We start from the raw sequence: 18,989 nt of genomic DNA on the forward strand, positions 1-18,989 counted from the left end.
CACTCTCTCTAATTTTTTATAGCACTGTCATCCCGACATGTAATATACATATTTGTTTATTTTCTGTCTCCTCTAATTAAAATATAACTTCCATGAGGACATGTCTGTTTTGCCCACTGATCAATGGCTGTCGTGCTTTTATTAGTCACTTAATTTGAGGCACAGAGTTCGAATCCACCAGGTGCTCCTTGGAAACTCTATAGGGCAGTTCTACTCTGTCCCATAGGGTCACTATGAGTCAGAATAGGCTTGATGGCAATGGGTTTTGAGGCAAGGAGCCCTGGTGATGCAGTGGCAAAAAGCACTCAACTGCTAACTGAAAGGCTGGTGGCTCGAAATTATCAGTGGCCCCACAGGAGAAAGACGTGGCAGTCTGCTTCCACAGAGATTTACAGCCTTGGAAACTCTATGGAGTCGCTATGAGTCACAATGGAATCGAAGGCAGTGGGTTTGGTTGGGTTTGAGTACTGTGCAGCAGCTGCTTCTATTTGGTTTCCTACTCAATACAACTGTACACTTTCTTTGCCTCAATAGCTTTGTCATTGCTCTTTGCTGCCCATACACCTTCTTGTGGTTGATGTTTATCGTTGGCTTCCTGACTAGGCTATGAATAGCTCAAATGACAGATGCCTAACCTCTAAATGAAGAGTGATTCTCTCTATAATGCACAAACCACTAACGTACAAAAGATTAAACTTTCTGCTAAAGTACTCTGTAAACTGAAAAGCACCATAAAAATGTAAGATGCTTCTTTATTATTTCTAAAACATTATATAGAATTTAAAGCATCATAAACACAGGAACTGGATTAACCCTCCCTCCTAAAATAACTAAAAAACTGGACAAAAGATATGATATAGTGGTTTCAATAACATTAGATATCAGGCTAAAAGGACGGATAAGAGATGGGAAACAAATGAAGGAAGTCCTACAATTATTCCAGCTTACTGACTTAAGAGTTTCAAAATGTGTGGGGTTCAGTAAAAGTACAGCACTAAATGCCTATACCAGAAAAGATCTCAAACCAATGGCCTCCACTTCCATATTAAGATACAAGATAAAGAAAAACAAATGAAACCCAAAGTAAGCAGAAAAAAAGCAATACAAACATTAGAGTAAAAATAAATAAAAATGTAAGACAGAAACATAACAGAAAAAATAACTGAAATGAAAAGCTGATTCTTTCAGAAGAACAATAAAACTGATAAACCTCTAGCCAGACTGGAAACCCTGCTGGTATCATTAAGAACTATGACTGCTAACCAAAAGGTTAGCAGTTTGAATCCACCAGATGCTCCTTGGAAACTCTATGGGGGAGTTCTACTCTGTCCCACAGGGTTGCGATAACTCAGAATTGTTTTGTTTTTCTAGCCAGACTGATCAGGAAAAGGAGAGAAAAGGCACAAATTATTAGTATCACGAGTAAGGGAGGTAACACCACCACTCAAACCAAAAACCAAACCCAGTGCCATCAAGTTGATTCTGACTCATAGCGACTCTATAGGACAGAGTAGAATTGCCTCATAGAGTTTCCAAGGAGCGCCTGGAGGATTCAAACTGCCGACCCTTTGGTTCACAGCCGTAGCACTTAACCACTACGCCACCAGGGTTTCCAAACACCACCACAGACTATACATATTGAAAAGGTCATAAGGAAATATTATGAACAACTTTATGCCAATAAACTCAACAACTAAGATGGGCTAATTCCTCAAAAAACACAAACTACCAAAGATTTCTTAGAACAAAAAGATAACCTGAATAACCCTATACCCATTAAAGAAACTAAATTTTTAGTTTTAAATCTTCTCACAAAGAAAACTGTAGGCCCAAAATACTTCACTGGCAAAATCTGCCAAACATTTAAGTAAAGAATAATGCCAGTTTTACACATGGTCTTCCAGAAAACTCATTTCATGAGGTCACCATTACCTTCATACTTGATACCCAATACCCTCACCCCAAACAAGGAAAAGTACAGACCAATACCCCTCGTAAACAGATATGTAAAACTGTGTAATGGAATTTTAGCAAATGGATTCCAGCAACATTTTAAAAGAATAATACATCATTACCAAGTGGGGTTAATCTAGTAATACAAGATTGGTTTGAAATCCACCTGGTAAAGATTGTCAGTGAGCTGCTGAGACACACAACACAGATGAATCTCAAATTAATCACGCTGAGTGGAAGAGGCCAAACAAAAAAAGAGTTAAAACTGTATGATTCCATTTATATAAAATCGTAGAAAATTCTAACTATAGTGTCAGAGAGCTGGCCAATGATTGTCTGGGGATGGTGGGGAAGGGAGTTGGTAGGTAGGGATGGGAGTGAAGGAGTACAAAGGGGCACAGGAAACTTTTAGGGGTGATGAATGCATTCATTATCTTGACTGTGATAACAGGTTTCTTAAAAAGCAGTATAATTATTTCATAATTATCTACCTAAATTTAAAATTCAGTTTTTTATGTAGCTTCATTATCAAATTTTGTTGATTTTATTTTATTGCTACTGAAGCTTATCACATTCAGTAACACTGATTATCAAATTTTAAAGAATGTAAAAGTCCAAATAATTCAGAAATAAGACCAGTAATATCTAAAGACAAATAATACATTTTCCTAAAAATGTACTTGTTATAAAACAGAATGATTGTTATTTCTCCTATAGAAATCCATCTTTGCTTTCTTAAAATCCTGTAACTGGTGCAGATATATTTCACTTTACTGACTTTCTAGTAGGTACAAGAGAAACTCATACATTACCTAGCCATTCTAATGTCTTTTTCCACCATTGCCTTGGCCAACTCAACATGAATATCCATTGGTTGTAATATATGCATAGTTGATGGATGCTGAAATCGATACTTTTTCCAGTTTTCCTCTTCAAAAAGATAATTTAAAATATTGACTGATTATTTTTTTAATTATCAGGTATTCTGTGGAAAACTACTGTAAGTTATATGAAAACAGTTAATAAGTAGATTCAATGAATACTCATTTTTACTTCTTTCAGCATACAACTTAAATGATCTATATTTCTTAAAAACAGATTGACAGGAGTCAAAGACTATGATATAAAAATAATTCTAAATATTTATTTGGAGAATATTCATACGACAATATCCTGCATTTCAAAGCAAGCACCAAAAAATCCCCAGGAATTAATTATCTTGAATCTAGAGTTAGCAATCAAGGTGGGTAGTTACAGTGAAAAGCCAAAAAAAAAATTATAGGGAAAAAAACAGATGCCAAAGGGAAAAAAAGAGGTTTATAGGGTTCCTCAGTGCAATTACACTAGCTTAGCACATGATTCTGAAGCAAAAATGAGTTTTATCAAGACTTTATGACCAATGTATGGTAACTACTTTTCTTTCAAATAGGAAGGTCCCAAAGACGGACTTCCCAATGGATAACAGAATCTTAAACAGATCTCTATTGATGTAATGACTGAACATCTTTTATCATTTTTAATTTTTAAGTACATAAAAATGAAAAGGCAGTTTTAACTATCTGTGTAAATCCTTCCCTGCAACGAACTAGTGGGCTCCTAACACATTAAAATCAAGTAGAACATGAAATGTTATGTTACGTAAGACTAGAAGGACATATTACATGTTAGTATATCTCATCACTCCTAGAAGAGTATAAACTCTAGTCAAAGATGGTATCTGTTCTTTCTTCCAATGACCTTCCACAAAGTGACAGACTCAATGTTTAATAAATAATTACTGCTTCTACAAACTAGCAAAGAATAGATAACCAGCAATCTTTACTTAGACAGTAGAAAATATCAAAGCTTTTGGAAAATAATAACAATTAAAGGATTAAGGCTATACCTATACTTTTATATCTACAAAAGCAGATGTAATACTGTGGAAATAAAGACTAGGCTAACATAGTAAAACATTTAAGAATAAAGACAGCAAGAGAGAACAACATGGAGACACCCTAAAAGCACTGGACTATGGACTCTGGGGAGTAACTTCAGCCAACTGCAAATTCTATTTTCCACTCTGGGCAGTCTTTATAACTACATTACAAAAGACAGGCCATGACTGAACTTAGATTCAACCGGAACTAAGTATTCTAAGATGAATAAAGAAATTTTTATCTTTATTTTTAGCTGAGGCAATGATTTCAATGATGGGTTTCTGTTTGGTTTTCTTAAAGACCAACAGGATGTGTGTACAAAATTATGGTTAGGATGGACATACATGCACATATACATGTATATTTACCAAAGCTACTCTACATAATTTCAAGATCCTAAACATTAAGCAATAGTTTACCTGCTCTTGCAAAGAGTAGTTGCATACTTTTTATTTCAACATCAAACCTGTCATATGCCTTATCCATTATTTCTTCCAAAGATGAGCTGGCAGTCTGCTGCAAACCTTGATCTTTACTGTTGAGCTACATAGAGAAAAAAATTTCAAATTTTCAAAACAGAAAAATGCATTCATCAACATATTTTGTGTTCCATTAAAGTCTAACTAAAATGAAACCACTGCCCTTAATGAATTCACATTTTGCTTAATTTCCTGATTATTATTTGCAAATATTTTATGAGTATAATATCTTAGCATACATCTCTATTATATTTGAGTTACAGGCATTCAGCACATTTTCATTTATTAGGAAATCACTTACTCTGTCATGAATAAACTGTCTAGACATGTACCTCTTCCTCTTCTGGGCTCGCAGAAGTCATTACCACTTATGGCTTAGCTTCCCTACTCATCCTAAACGGTTTACCATGGTATAGCAGAATTTTGTGACCTCTCCCCACTACATCACTAGAATAACTGTTGTTGTTGTTGTTTTGTGCTGTCGAGCCGGTTCTGACTCATAATGACTCTATGTACAACAGAATGAAACACCGCCTGGTCCTGGGCCATTCTCAGTCATTACCATGTTTGAGTCCACTGCTGAAGCCACTGTGTCAATTCATCTGATTGAGGGTCTTCCTCTTTTTCACTGACCCTCCAGTGTACCAAGCATGATATCCTTCTCCAGGGACTGGTCCCTCCTGATAGCACATCCAAAGTACATAAGATGATGTTTCACCATCCTTGTTTCTAAGGAACATGCTGGCTGCACTCCTTCCAAGACAGAGTTGTTCATTCTTCTGGGAGTCCACAACATTTTTCAATATTTTTCACCAATACTATAATTCAAAAACCATCAATTCTTCTTTGGTCTTCCTTATTCATAGTTCACCTTTCCCATGCATACGAGATAACTGAAAATATCACAACTTAGGTCAGGCATACCTTGCTCCTCAAACTGACATCTTTACTTTTGAATGCTTTACAGAGGTCTTTTGCAGCGGATTTGCCCAATGCAATGCGTCTTTTGATTTCTTGACTGCTGCTTCCACGGGCATTGATTGTGGACTCCAGTAAAATGAAATCCTTGACAACATCAATATTTTCTCTGTTTAACACGATATTGCTTATTGGTTCAGTTGTGAGGAATTTTGTTTTCTTTATGTTAAGGCGTAATCCATACTGAAGGCTGCAGTCTTTGATCTTCATCAGTATGTGCTTCAAGTCCTCTTCACTTTCAGCAAGCACTAGAATAATTCGGCCGTTAGAATTCAGCTCTGACCTCTACTTCCTTTCTTCCCCGTCCCAATGGAAGAAAGGATCAGTTCAGGACTGTATTTTTTTAAATATCCCCCTTTTTTCAGGGACTTGGATTGCTAAGAGATTTAACACCCAACATGTTGGGGTTCTATTACTCTGCTTAGTCACAGGCAGTGGTTTAATAAATACATATTCATATGTGTATATTCTCCTACTGTCAAAATAAACAATAACACTGTATAATGAGACTCTGGAAACCATGAAAATGAGAAGTGCTTTTTCCAATTAGGAAAAGACTGAAGCAATCCAGTTCTAGGTGTCAAATCACTTACCATCACAGAAACATTTTTAGTTTTTTTAATAGCTACAAAATAGATATAACATACTCATTCTAAGTCAGGCTTGGCAAAAAGCTAAAAAGAAATAAGCCCAGGTTTAGTTTAAGTAACCTCTGAAGGAAAAACAGCAAGCTATCATATACCTAGCTATCAAGCTGAACAAAGATGGGCAGATAGTAGACATGTATACCTACCCGAAATGTACCAAAATCTAAAATGAGAAGATCTGAGTTTTCATGGTAGAAACCTGTCTGTGGAACTATTAGATAAGAAGGCTTCAGATTTATCCGTAAATCAAGGACTTTCCGAGTTTCAATTACATGTGTAAGCCCTAAAAGAAGGCAAAGAAATAGTGAAAGATTACATGGTCAAGTTGAAATATGTAATTATATTATTAACAAGAAGAATAAAACTATAACTTGAAAAATATTATGGAGGAATTTCAGTTCTTCTCATATTAGATTCTCAATCCGCATGTAAGGTGAATTGCGTATGGTCAAAATTATCCTTAAAAATCTTCTTACGGGAAACAATCATATCGCACAGTACAGGAAACCCAACATAGTAAGTATTTTCCCCAGAGATGGAAGAATTCATTATTTCTTTGATTAAGTAACCAGATAAAGTAGTGGGCTTGAGTTTAGGGGCCATGTTATACTGAAGTATATATTTTTAAAACTAGATTCAGACCCTGTACGGTGAACAGTTTCTCAAAAATTAAAATGGAGCGATGTTTTCCATCTCAAATTCACTCTGAGGCACAGGTTCACTGAATGGAACGAAGGCAGAATCATCTCTGCCCCATTTTATTCTCTTCTTCTCTCAGCCTAGCGAGTATATTTGACTTTGAGGAAGCCATGTGCACACAATGCAACACCACTGTATAATAGAGCCTAAGTTTAAAATAAATACACAAAAGCAACCCACAAGATCTTAAATACAATGTCTACATTTTAAAATAAACCCAAAAACCAAGCCCACTGCTGTTGACTTAATTCTGACCCAGAACAGACAAAATTTTGGGAGTCTGGTTGAGGCTTATGCAGACATTCTAATTCTTTACCTGTAGCTGTTCTCTCTTTAATTTCTTCCAGCTTCATCAAGGTAGCCGATGTTATTTGCTCAAGGTCTAATCTCTTGCTTGATTGAAAGAATTCAACCACTGCATTAATGGTTTTCTGTAAAGGAATTTTTTAACATAACCGAGATATACACAGTACTTTCTATATTATACCTTTTAAAGTTTTACTTCAATGCTAAACAACTGTGGCTTTGACCTGAGGAGGGACCTCCAAAAATATTCTCCCCTAGTTCATCCTCCTTTACAGTGAAAGAAAACCTGGAAAAAGGAATGACCCAAGTAGGCTTACTGAAGAGGCACAAAGGTGTCCATATCACTGGGGTGACCTGAAGTATGTTCTACAGTGTCATGCTGTTGTAGCAATGGACATTACTTTGAGCTTTTGCTTCCAGTTAGTGAGAAGTCTACTTCTCTGCACTGTGACTGAATTTCCTGCACCTTGACCTTTAGAGAGGGAATAGGAGGAAGCTGCTTAGCACCACGCCTATCTCCAAGACTTGAACTTAAAAACATCAGAGAATGTAATTAGTTCTGGAGTCTTTATACATTGCCTCCCATACATACCCCAAACCCACCTCTAAACTGTAAAATAAGTCAGGGACCTCAGGAACAGAGTAGGGCCAATCTAGCAGTGACACAATGAGACGTGAACCATGTCCTCTGGCTGGCTGGCTTGAGATGAGAGTTACGACAGCCTGAAGTTGAAGCCAGAGATATACAACCTGAGCCCCCCTGTTCAATAACATCTAAATGACAAGGTTTTCTTTTCACAAGAAGAGAATTTAAAATTCTTTTCATTACTCCTAAAGTTCTTTTAATTGGTTCCAAACACTGACGAGAAAGCAAGAAGACACAAAAAGGACCTGGAATAGGAAGTCTTTATGACTACTTGGGAGTAGTGAGGACAATAAAAACTGGGTTTTTTAAAGAGTACATTAAGTTTTTGTTTGGTTTTCAACTTAAAACAAGCATAGATAAATAAACTCTATGGTAGAAAAAATCTATGGCATATGAAAAATCAAAATTAACTGCTAAACACGTACTGTTTTTGAAACAAGAAAAACCTGTTGTAAACTAGCTGTTAAGTAAATAAATGTTAAATATGAAAGAGGAAAAATAAAAAAAACATATGCCAGAAGTATAAGATGGCTTTAACAAATAGCTACTTTCTCCTCATACTTACAGCATCATAGATGACCTCCACAGGCTGAGACTGAACAGCCAGAGTCTGGTCAGCAGGACTGTTCTCTGGGTTGGTTTCAAACTCAATTTTAAGCAAGGATGATGCAGTATCACCAATAGAAGCCACAAGTGATGGTATAATATCTTGCTGTCTCAGGCCTGTTATATACCAGTGTTCTAATTTTGCTTCTACTCTACAGTACCATGAGGAAAAAACAGTAATATAAATAAGATCCTTTGAAATGTAATGAGTTAAAATATAATTTTTCCTTTAAAAACTTTGAGAGCCAGAACCATGCCCATTACCCAAGGCTGAAGTCCAAATTCCTTAACTTTGGATTCAATTATTCTCATAAGTGTTTCTGTTTTATTTTACTAACTCGTCTACATAAAACGCCCACTTTTGCCAACTTGAGAACACTGCAGACATTCTGATCACTGTTACGTGAACACAAGCTATACTTTACTCATGGGACTCATCTCCCTATTTCCATGCACCCTGACTGACACCTCGCTACCACATCCTGGCTTTTCCTAGTCCTTTCCACTCTTCGATAGCTAGCCTAAACCTCAATTCTCTTAGCCCAAATTACTGTCTCCCACAGCTGCGCTTGTGCAGCATTAAATATCAGGCATTTAATTTTACAGCACTTCTCATTTATGAGCTAATATATGTTGATGTTGTTCTTAGGAGCCATCAAGTAAATTTCCACTCATTGCAATCACATGTGACAGAGCAGAACTGCCCTATAGGGTTTTCTAAGCTGTAATCTTTACGGGAGCAAATCGCCAGATCTTTCTCCTGCAGAGCAACTAGGTGGGTTCAAACTGCCAACCTTTTGGTTAGCAGCCACTGCACCACGAGGGTTCCTTCTAAAATGTTACACAGTCAGCCCTCTGTATCCATGAGTTCCACATCCATGGATCCAATCAATCGCGGATCATTTTTGAGCACTGCTCGCCTCACATCTCATTGATTCACTACTCGTGTTGTGTGCACACTTTTTTTCTTGTTATTATTCCCTAAACAATACAGTATGACAACTATTTCCACAGCACTTACGCTGTATTAGGTATTATAAGTAATCTAGAGATGGTTTAAAGTATATGGGAGTTGGAGGCGGAGCCAAGATGGCGGACTAGGCAGACGCTACCTTGGATCCCTCTTACAATAAAGACACGGAAAAACAAGTGAATCAATCACATACATAACAATCTACGAACCCTGAACAACAAACACAGATTTAGAGACGGAGAACGAACTAATACAGGGAAGCAGCGATTGTTTCCAGAGCCTGGAGCCAGCGTACCAGTCAGGTACAGCACAAGCACAGAGAGCTGCTCCACCCCCCTGAACTAACCCCGGGAGGGAGACCAGCCGGTTCCGCAGGCGGCGTGGGACGCAGCCGGTAGGAGAAGTCCCCGGGAGGCAGTGACTGGTCTTGGAACGGGGAAAGCAGCGTCCCAGCCGGGGAACCGTCTCGCCGGGATTTGGACTGGACGCAGGTACGGCATAAACACGGAGAGCTGCTCCACCCCCCTGAACTAACCCCGGGAAGGGGCCCAGTCGGGTCGCGCGGGCGGCGTGGGACGCAGCCGATAGGAGAAGTCCCCGGGAGGCAACGACTGGTATTGGAGCGGGGAGAACAGCGTCCCAGCCGGGACACTCGGTCACGGCACAAGCACCGGGACCTGCTCCACCCATCTGAACTAACCCCGGGAGGGGGCACACCTGGTTCGTTGAGGCGGCACGGCCACGCGGCTGGAGGGACGAGAAGTCCCCGGGAGGCAGCGACTGATTTTGGAGTCGAGAGTGCACCGTCCCAGTAGGGGAGCCTTGACGCTGGGCGTGGGGCTGGAAGCGGAGGATCTGACCTTGACTCCAGCGGGCCAGACCCCCCAGGGGCAATCTCCACACACCAGCACACATAGGCGACGCGCCCGCGCGAATCTCAGAAATAACAGTCATTCCAAACAAGACAAGCAACTCTGGCTATATTCTGAGGTGCTACTCTCCTATCTCTCTGTTCCCTCCCCCACCCTCCCCAGGCAGCTTCATTAACATCCGAATAGCCTGAGCCAGAAGGAGAACTCTGATAGGGGTCTGACTGCATTTTTTTTTTTAGCGGATTTTCTGGAAAAACTAGTTTCCCAGTGATGGCTTGGAGACAACAATCCATATCAAACCACTTAAAGAAGCAGACCATGACAGCTTCTACAACCCCCCCAACAAAAGAATCAAAATCTTTCCCAAATGAAGACACAATCCTGGAATTATCAGACACAGAATATAAAAAACTAATTTACAGAATGCTTAAAGATATCACAAATGAAATTAGGATATCTGCAGAAAAAGCCAAGGAACACACCAATAAAACTGTTGAAGAACTCAAAAAGATTATTCAAGAACATAGTGGAAAAATTAATAAGTTGCAAGAATCCAGAGAGAGACAACATGTAGAAATCCAAAAGATTAACAATAAAATTACAGAATTAGACAACGCAATAGGAAGTCAGAGGAGCAGACTCAAGCAATTAGAATGCAGACTGGGACATCTGGAGGACCAGGGAATCAACACCAACACAGCTGAAAAAAAATCAGATAAAAGAATTAAAAAAAATGAAGAAACCCTAAGAATTATGTAGGACTCTATCAAGAAGGATAACCTGCGGGTGACTGGAGTCCCAGAACAGGGAGGGGGGACAGAAAACACAGAGAAAATAGTTGAAGAACTCCTGACAGAAAACTTCCCTGACATTATGAAAGACGAAAGGATATCTATCCAAGATGCTCATCGAACCCCAGTTAAGATTGATCCAAAAAGAAAAACTCCAAGACATATTGTCATCAAACTCACCAAAACCAAAGATAAACAGAAAATTTTAAAAGCAGCCAGGGAGAAAAGAAAGGTTTCCTTCAAGGGAGAATCAATAAGAATAAGTTCAGACTACTCAGCAGAAACCATGCAGGCAAGAAGGGAATGGGACGACATATACAGAACCCTGAAGGAGAAAAACTGCCAGCCAAAGATCATATATCCAGCAAAACTCTCTCTGAAATATGAAGGCGAAATTAAGATATTTACAGACAAACACAAGTTTAGAGAATTTGCAAAAACCAAACCAAAGCTACAAGAAATACTAAAGGATATTGTTTGGTCAGAGAACCAATAATATCAGGTATCAGCACAACACAAGGTCACAAAACAGAACGTCCTGATATCAACTCAAATAGGAAAATCACAAAAACAAACAAATTAAGATTAATTAAAAAAAAAATATACACATAACAGGGAATCATGGAAGTCAATAGGTAAAAGATCACAATAATCAAAAAGAGGGTCTAAATACAGGAGGCATTGAACTGCCATATGGAGAGTGATACAAGGTGATATAGAACAATACAAGTTAGGTTTTTACTTAGAAAAATAGGGGTAAATAATAAGGTAACCACAAAAAGGTATAACAACTCTATAACTGAAGATAAAAGCCAAGAAAAACGTAACGACTCAACTAACATAAAGTCAAACACTATGAAAATGAGGATCTCACAATTTACTAAGAAAAACGCCTCAGCACAAAAAAGTATGGGGAAAAATGAAATTGTCAACAACACACATAAAAAGGCATCAAAATGACAGCACTAAAAACTTATTTATCTATAATTACCCTGAATGTAAATGGACTAAATGCACCAATAAAGAGACAGAGAGTCACAGACTGGATAAAGAAACATGATCCATCTATACACTGCCTACAAGAGACACACCTTAGACTTAGAGACACAAACAAACTAAAACTCAAAGGATGGAAAAAAATATATCAAGCAAATAATAAGCAAAAAAGAAGAGGAGTAGCAATATTAATTTCTGACAAAATAGACTTTAGACTTAAATCCACCACAAAGGATAAAGAGGGACACTATATAATGATAAAAGGGACAATTGATCAGGAAGACATAACCATATTAAATATTTATGCACCCAATGGCAGGGCTGCAAGATACATAAATCAAATTTTAACAGAATTGAAAAGTGAGATAGATACCTCCACAATTATAGTAGGAGACTTCAACACACCACTTTCGGAGAAGGACAGGACATCCAGTAAGAAGCTCAATAGAGACACGGAAGATCTAATCACAACAATCAACCAACTTGAACTCATTGACTTATACAGAACTCTCCACCCAACTGCTGCAAAATATACTTTTTTTTCTAGCGCACATGGAACATTCTCTAGAATAGACCACATATTAGGTCATAAAACAAACCTTTGCAGAGTCCAAAACATCGAAATATTACAAAGCATCTTCTCAGACCACAAGGCAATAAAACTAGAGATCAATAACAGAAAAACTAGGGAAAAGAAATCAAATACTTGGAAAATGAACAATACCCTCCTGAAAAAAGACTGGGTTATAGAAGACATCAAGGAGGGAATAAGGAAATTCATAGAAAACAACGAGAATGAAAATACTTCCTATCAAAACCTCTGGGACACAGCAAAAGCAGTGCTCAGAGGCCAATTTATATCAATAAATGCACACATACAAAAAGAAGAAAGAGCCAAAATCAGGAACTGTCCCTACAACTTGAACAAATAGAAACTGAGCAACAAAAGAATCCATCAGGCTCCAAAAGAAAACAAATAATAAAAATTAGAGCTGAACTAAATGAATTAGAGAACAGAAAAACAATTGAAAGAATTAACAAAGCCAAAAGCTGGTTCTTTGAAAAAATTAACAAAATTGATAAACCATTGGCTAGACTGACTAAAGAAATACAGGAAAGGAAACAAATAACCCGAATAAGAAACGAGAAGGGCCACATCACAACAGAACCAAATGAAATTAAAAGAATCATTTCAGATTATTATGAAAAATTGTACTCCAACAAATTTGAAAACCTAGAAGAGATGGATGAATTCCTGGAAAAACACTACCTACCTAAACTAACACATTCAGAAGTAGAACAACTAAATAGACCCATAACAAAAAAAGAGATTGAAACGGTAATCAAAAAACTCCCAACAAAAAAAAAATAAAGTATACGGGAGTAGGTGTGTAGGTTATATGCAAATACGATGATGCCATTTTATACAAGGGACTTAAGCATCCCTGGATTTTGGTATCCACAGGGGTCCTGGAACCAATCCCCGTGAATACCAAGGGATGACTGTACGGTTCTTGAACTAACATTTTGTATATCTACTCTTATCAAGCACAGTATAGACGTCTTGAAAGCAGAACCTTAATGTATGCATGTAGAGATTTCATAGTATGATGCCCATAAATTACACAGCACCCAATAAATATCTGTGAAGGAATGAAGGGAGGATAGAATTAATAATGAGCTCCTCTTATAGTTTCATAACAAAAAAAAAAGGCAAATAAAAACAGACTATCTTGGCATACAAAGGGAAAAAGAAACTATAGAAAAACCAATACTAACCAGGTATTTTTCGTTTTTTAATTTCACTGTGGTAAAATACATATAACAAAGCATTTGCCATTCTAATCATTTTTTATGTTTACAATTCAGCAACATTAATTCCATTCACTGTGTTGTGCAACTATCACCACTATCCATTTCCAACATTTTTAATCGCCCCAAACAGGAGCTCAGGTCTCTGTCAGCTATACCTCTCCCCTCCCTCCAGCCCCTGGTAATCATTAATAAACTTTTAGGTCTACGCATTTGTCTGTTCTTGATATTTCATATAAGTGGGGTCATACAATATTTGTCCTTTTGTGTCTGACTTACTTCGTTCAGTGTAACGTTTTCAAGGTTCATCCATGTAGTACGATCAGGTTTTTTTTTAAAGTAGGTAACAGTCTATGTGAAGACCTGGTGGTGCACTGGTTAAGAGCTCGGCTGCTAACCAAAACGTCAGCAGTTCAAATTCACCAATGCTCCCTGGAAACCCTATGGGCCAGTTCTACTCTGTTCTATAGGGTCACTATGAGTCAGAGTCAATTCGACGGCAACACGTTTTTTGGTTAACACTCTATTTTTTTGGCCTAAAATCATGACTAGAGATAAAAATTAAAATGGTAAGTTTTTTAAATACTTACTTAAGTGCTTGTGCCCCTGGTCGCTGAGATACCCGCGTTCCAAGGCCAATGACCTGAATTTTTAGTATTTCTGGAATATCTTCTTTTTCTCTGATTGTTATAGAGGTGCTAACTAACTTTAGTGTCATTATACAGGCAACATACTAAACAGAAAGAAAGGAAAAAATTGTTAGAGTTTAAATAATTACTACTTTCTTAGATAATAATTTCTTCTTACAAACTAGTTGAATTATAAAGTGGTCTAACAAAGAACATGGTAGGTTCCGACTTTGATGTACTCAATGTAAATAAAGATCATTAGAAAATTTAATACAAAATTGCAGGCACAAATATGACATTTACAAAAGATTCAAAATTCATTTCTCTTTGCTATAAAGTCAATTACAATGACACAATGACAAAACGGTTTTGTAGCATAAAGATTAAATTCAGCTTTCACTAAAGTAAACTAAGTAATTCAGACCAATTCTCTGGCTGAAGAGAAGAAACTTGAGCAATATAAAAAATATCTGTTTGATAGCTTTGGGAAGTTAACAAGATACTGAAAAGAAAAATCACGACCCCAAAACTGCTGGGTCAAGATTGGAGGTAGGGCACAGGACCAGGGAGATGACCCTTGAATTTTAAAATGTGTTTCCCCTAGAGGCATTTGAAAATTTAAGAGGGGGCAGCCTAGAGGCTACGAAACTAGGCTAGTAGAACAGAAACTTGAGAACAGGACCCATCAAAGGGTAACGGCACTGAAAAAACTCCCTCACTTTTCAATGGGATCCCAAAGGACTACATCCTAAGAGTAAAGGTGCACTGGAAATCGGCAGACTACCACACAATGTACCATAACTTCAAATCATCTCAATCCTTAAAATATGATTGAGCTGATCCCAAGTACTAGTGCCACAAACAACCCAAAAAAGCAAATAAAATTTCTCTCTAAAGTAAAATAGCCACCTCATCAAAGGGAGATACTATTTCCCATATTTCTAAAATAAAAAATCCCATATTTATAAAAACCATGTCCAGCCTGTAAGTATACATGCACATGCAGATATACATGCCAATCAGGCTCACAAGGATTCAAGACAAGTTAGAACAAAAACCAGCAAAAAAAAACAGGAAACAGAAACAAATTAACACGGGCTCCGGGCATCAAGTTATTAGACACAGATTTTAAAAAATATTATGCTTACAAGGTTCAAGTAGATAAAAGACAAAATTGAGCATATTGGAAAAAATAAACAAGAGACAAATGGAAATTCTAGAACTGAAAAATACAAAAATCAAATTAAGATTTAGCAGCAAAACAAAGAGGAAAAATTAAGAACTGAAATACAGGTCAGAGGAAAATATCCAAAATGAAGGCTGAATAGACAAAGGACTTGGAAAATACAGTACAGAGAATGACAGACACAGGAAATATGGTGAAAAAGTTCAATTATACTCATTAGAAGTCCCCCCCCCCAAAAAAAAAGGGAAGAGGATGAGGCAGAAACAAAATTTAAAGTAATAATAACTATTGATAATTTTTCCCAAATTGATGAGCCCTCAAGATACTCAAGGAAGTCCAAACAGTAAAAACAAAAACAAATCCACACCTTAGCTCATCACAGTGTAATTACTGAAAACCTAAAATAAATAGAACATCTTAAAAACAGTCAAAGAATAGGGTATAAATTACCTTCAAAGTAATACAGTAAGACAACTGACACAAAGAAGAAATACTGTAGGCGAACAACAATGGATTATCTTCAAACATGTGAGCAAAAATAATCAACAACCTAGAATTCTGTATACCAAAAAAAAGTCTTTCAAGAAAGAAGACAACATTAACACATTGTTAGAAAAGCAAGAATTAAGAGAATTTACCATCAGCAAACAAGCATCAATGAAAATAATAAAGGGCATGCTTGCTTCAGGCAGAAGGAAATTCATGATGGCTGGTCAGAGAGACAGAAACAAGTTAAGTGAATGGAACACCCAATGTTGTTAATATCACCACTCCCCTAAAAATAATTTATAAATTCAATGTGATCAATACCAAAATTCCAACACATCATTTTTTAAACAATGATTCTAAATTTATAAAAAAGCAAAGCATCTAAAATAGCTAAGACACTCTTTAAAAAGGAAGTTCAGACCTTGACTTCAAAACTTTTATAAAGCTATCATCATCAAGCTGGGGGCATTACAGTAAGGACAGAAAAGCAATTCAATGGAACAGACAGAAAACCTAGACATACACCCACATATAGAATGAGTCTGCTTTTAACTGACAGGCCAAGTCAATTAAATAGGAAAAAAAAAAAAACAAAGTCTCTTAACACATGGTGCTCAAACAAGTGCATAAAAACACTGCCGTGGAGTCGATTATAAACATGATCCCTATGTCACTTCACACACACAAAATTAATTCAGTATAAATGTTGTTGTTGTTAGGTCCCTTTGAGTCACTTCCGACTCATAGCGACCCTATACACAACAGAACGAATCACTGCCCAGTCCTGAGCCATCCTTAACAATCATGTTTGAGCTCATTGTTGCAGCCACTGCGTCAATCTACCTCGCTGAGGGTCTTCCTCTTTTCCGCTGACCCTGTACTCTGCCAAGCATGATGTCCTTCTCCAGGGACTGATCCCTCCTGACAACATGCCCAAAGTACGTAAGATGCAGTCTCGCCATCCTTGCCTCTAAAGAGCATTCTGGCTGTACTTCTTCTAAGGTAGATTAGTTCCTTCTTTTGGCAGTCCGTGCTATATTCAATACTCTTTGAGGAAACCACAATTCAAAGACGTCAATTCTTCACACACAATTCAAAGATATCAATTCTTCTTCGGTCTTTCTTATTCATTGTCCAGCTTTCACATGCATATGATGCGATTGAGAATACCATGGCTTGGGTCATGTGTACCTTAGTCTTCAGGATGACATCTTTGCTCAACACTTTGAAGAGGTCCTTTGCAGCATATTTGCCCAATGCAATGAGTCTTTTGATTTCTTGACTGCTGCTTCCATGGCTGTTGATTGTGGATCCAAGTAAAATGAAATCCTTGAAAACTTCGATCTTTTCTCCGTTTATCATGATGTTGCTCATTGGTCCAGTTGTGAGGATTTTTGTTTTCTTTATGTTGAGGTGCAATCCATACTGAAGGCTGTGGTCTTGGATCTTCATTAGTAAGTGCTTCAAGTCCTCTTCACTTTCAGAAAGTAAGGCTGTGGCATCTGCATAACGCAGGTTGTTAATGAGTCTTCCTCCAATGCTGATGCCCCTTTCTTCTTCATATAGTCCAGCTTCTCAGATTATTTGCACAGCATACAGACTGAATAGGTATGGTGAAAAGATACAACCCTGACGCACACCCTTCCTGATTTTAAACCAATCACTATCCCCTTGTTCTGTCCAAACAACTGCCTCTTGATTCATGTAAAGGTTCCTCATGAGTACAATTAAGTGTTCTGGAATTCCCATTCTTCAAAACGTTATCCATAGTTTGTTATGATCCACACTGTCGAATGCCTTTGCATAGTCTATAAAACACAAGTAAACATCCTTCTGGTATTCTCTGCTTTCAGCCAGGATCCATCTGACTTCAGCAATGATATCCCTGGTTCCACATCCTCTTCTGAAACCAGCCTGAATTTCTGGCAGTTCCCTGTCGATATACTGCTGCAGCCGTTTTTGAATGATCTTCAGCAAAATTTTGCTTGCGTGTGATATTAACGATATTGTTCTATAATTTGGTTGGATCACCTTTTTTGGGAATAGGCATAAATATGGATCTCTTCCAGTCGATTGGCCAGGAAGCTGTCTTCCAAATTTCTTGGCATAGATGAGTGAGCACCTCCGGCAGTGCATTTGTGTTGAAACATCTCAATTGATATTCCATCAATTCCTGAAGCCTTGTTTTTCGCCAATGCCTTCAGAGCAGCATGGACTTCTTCCTTCAGTACCATCGGTTCCTGATCATATGCCACCTCTTGAAAAGCCTGAACATCGACTAACTCTTTTTGGTATAATGACTCTGTGTATTCCTTCCATCTTCTTTTGATGCTTCCTGCATCATTTAATATTTTCCCCATGGAATCCTTCACTATTGCAACTCGAGGCTTGAATTTTTTCTTCAGTTCTTTCAGCTTGAGAAACACTGAGCGTGTTCTTCCCTTTTGGTTTTCTGAGAAACACCAAGCATGTTCTTCCCTTTTGGTTTTCCATCTCCAGTTCTTTGCACATGTCATTATAATACTCTACTTTGTCTTCTAGAGATGCCCTTTGAAATATTCTGTTCAGTTCTTTCACTTCATGAATTCTTCCTTTTGCTTTAGCTGCTCGACGTTCGAGAGCAAGTTTCAGAGTCTCCTCTGACATCCATCTTGGTCTTTTCTTTCTTTCCTGTCTTTTCAATGACCTCTTGCTTTCTTCATGGATGATGTGCCTGATGTCACTCCACAACTCATCTGGTCTTCAGCCACTAGTGTTCAATGCATCAAATCTATTCTTCAGATGGTCTCTAAATTCAGGCGGGATATACCCAAGGTCCTATTTTGGCACTCGTGGACTTGCTCTCATTTTTTTCAGTTTCAGCTTGAACTTGCATATAAGCAATTGAGGGTGTGTTCCACAGTCGGCCCCTGGCCTTGTCCTGACTGATGATATTGAGCTTTTCAATCCTCTCTTTCCACAGAGGTGGTCAATTTGATTTCTGTGTGTTCCATCTGGTGAGGTCCAAG

General features: G+C 37.8%; 1 protein-coding gene across 3 annotated transcripts in view; it reads right to left on the bottom strand.

Annotated features, from left to right (window-relative positions):
* Nucleotides 1-18,989, bottom strand: part of VPS13C (vacuolar protein sorting 13 homolog C) — a 187,333-nt gene that overhangs the window by 101,548 nt on the left and 66,796 nt on the right. For all 3 annotated transcript variants that reach the window (XM_049905874.1, XM_049905873.1, XM_049905872.1), the window contains 6 exons: nt 14,268-14,410; nt 8,193-8,385; nt 6,992-7,106; nt 6,123-6,259; nt 4,292-4,415; nt 2,766-2,883 (listed from right to left, as the gene is read on the bottom strand). In XM_049905874.1, coding sequence (XP_049761831.1) covers nt 2,766-2,883; nt 4,292-4,415; nt 6,123-6,259; nt 6,992-7,106; nt 8,193-8,385; nt 14,268-14,410 — 830 coding nt within the window. The remainder of the gene's footprint in view (nt 1-2,765; nt 2,884-4,291; nt 4,416-6,122; nt 6,260-6,991; nt 7,107-8,192; nt 8,386-14,267; nt 14,411-18,989) is intronic.

This window comes from Elephas maximus, chromosome 13 (genome assembly GCF_024166365.1).
Source record: "Elephas maximus indicus isolate mEleMax1 chromosome 13, mEleMax1 primary haplotype, whole genome shotgun sequence".
Lineage (NCBI taxonomy): Eukaryota > Metazoa > Chordata > Mammalia > Proboscidea > Elephantidae > Elephas > Elephas maximus.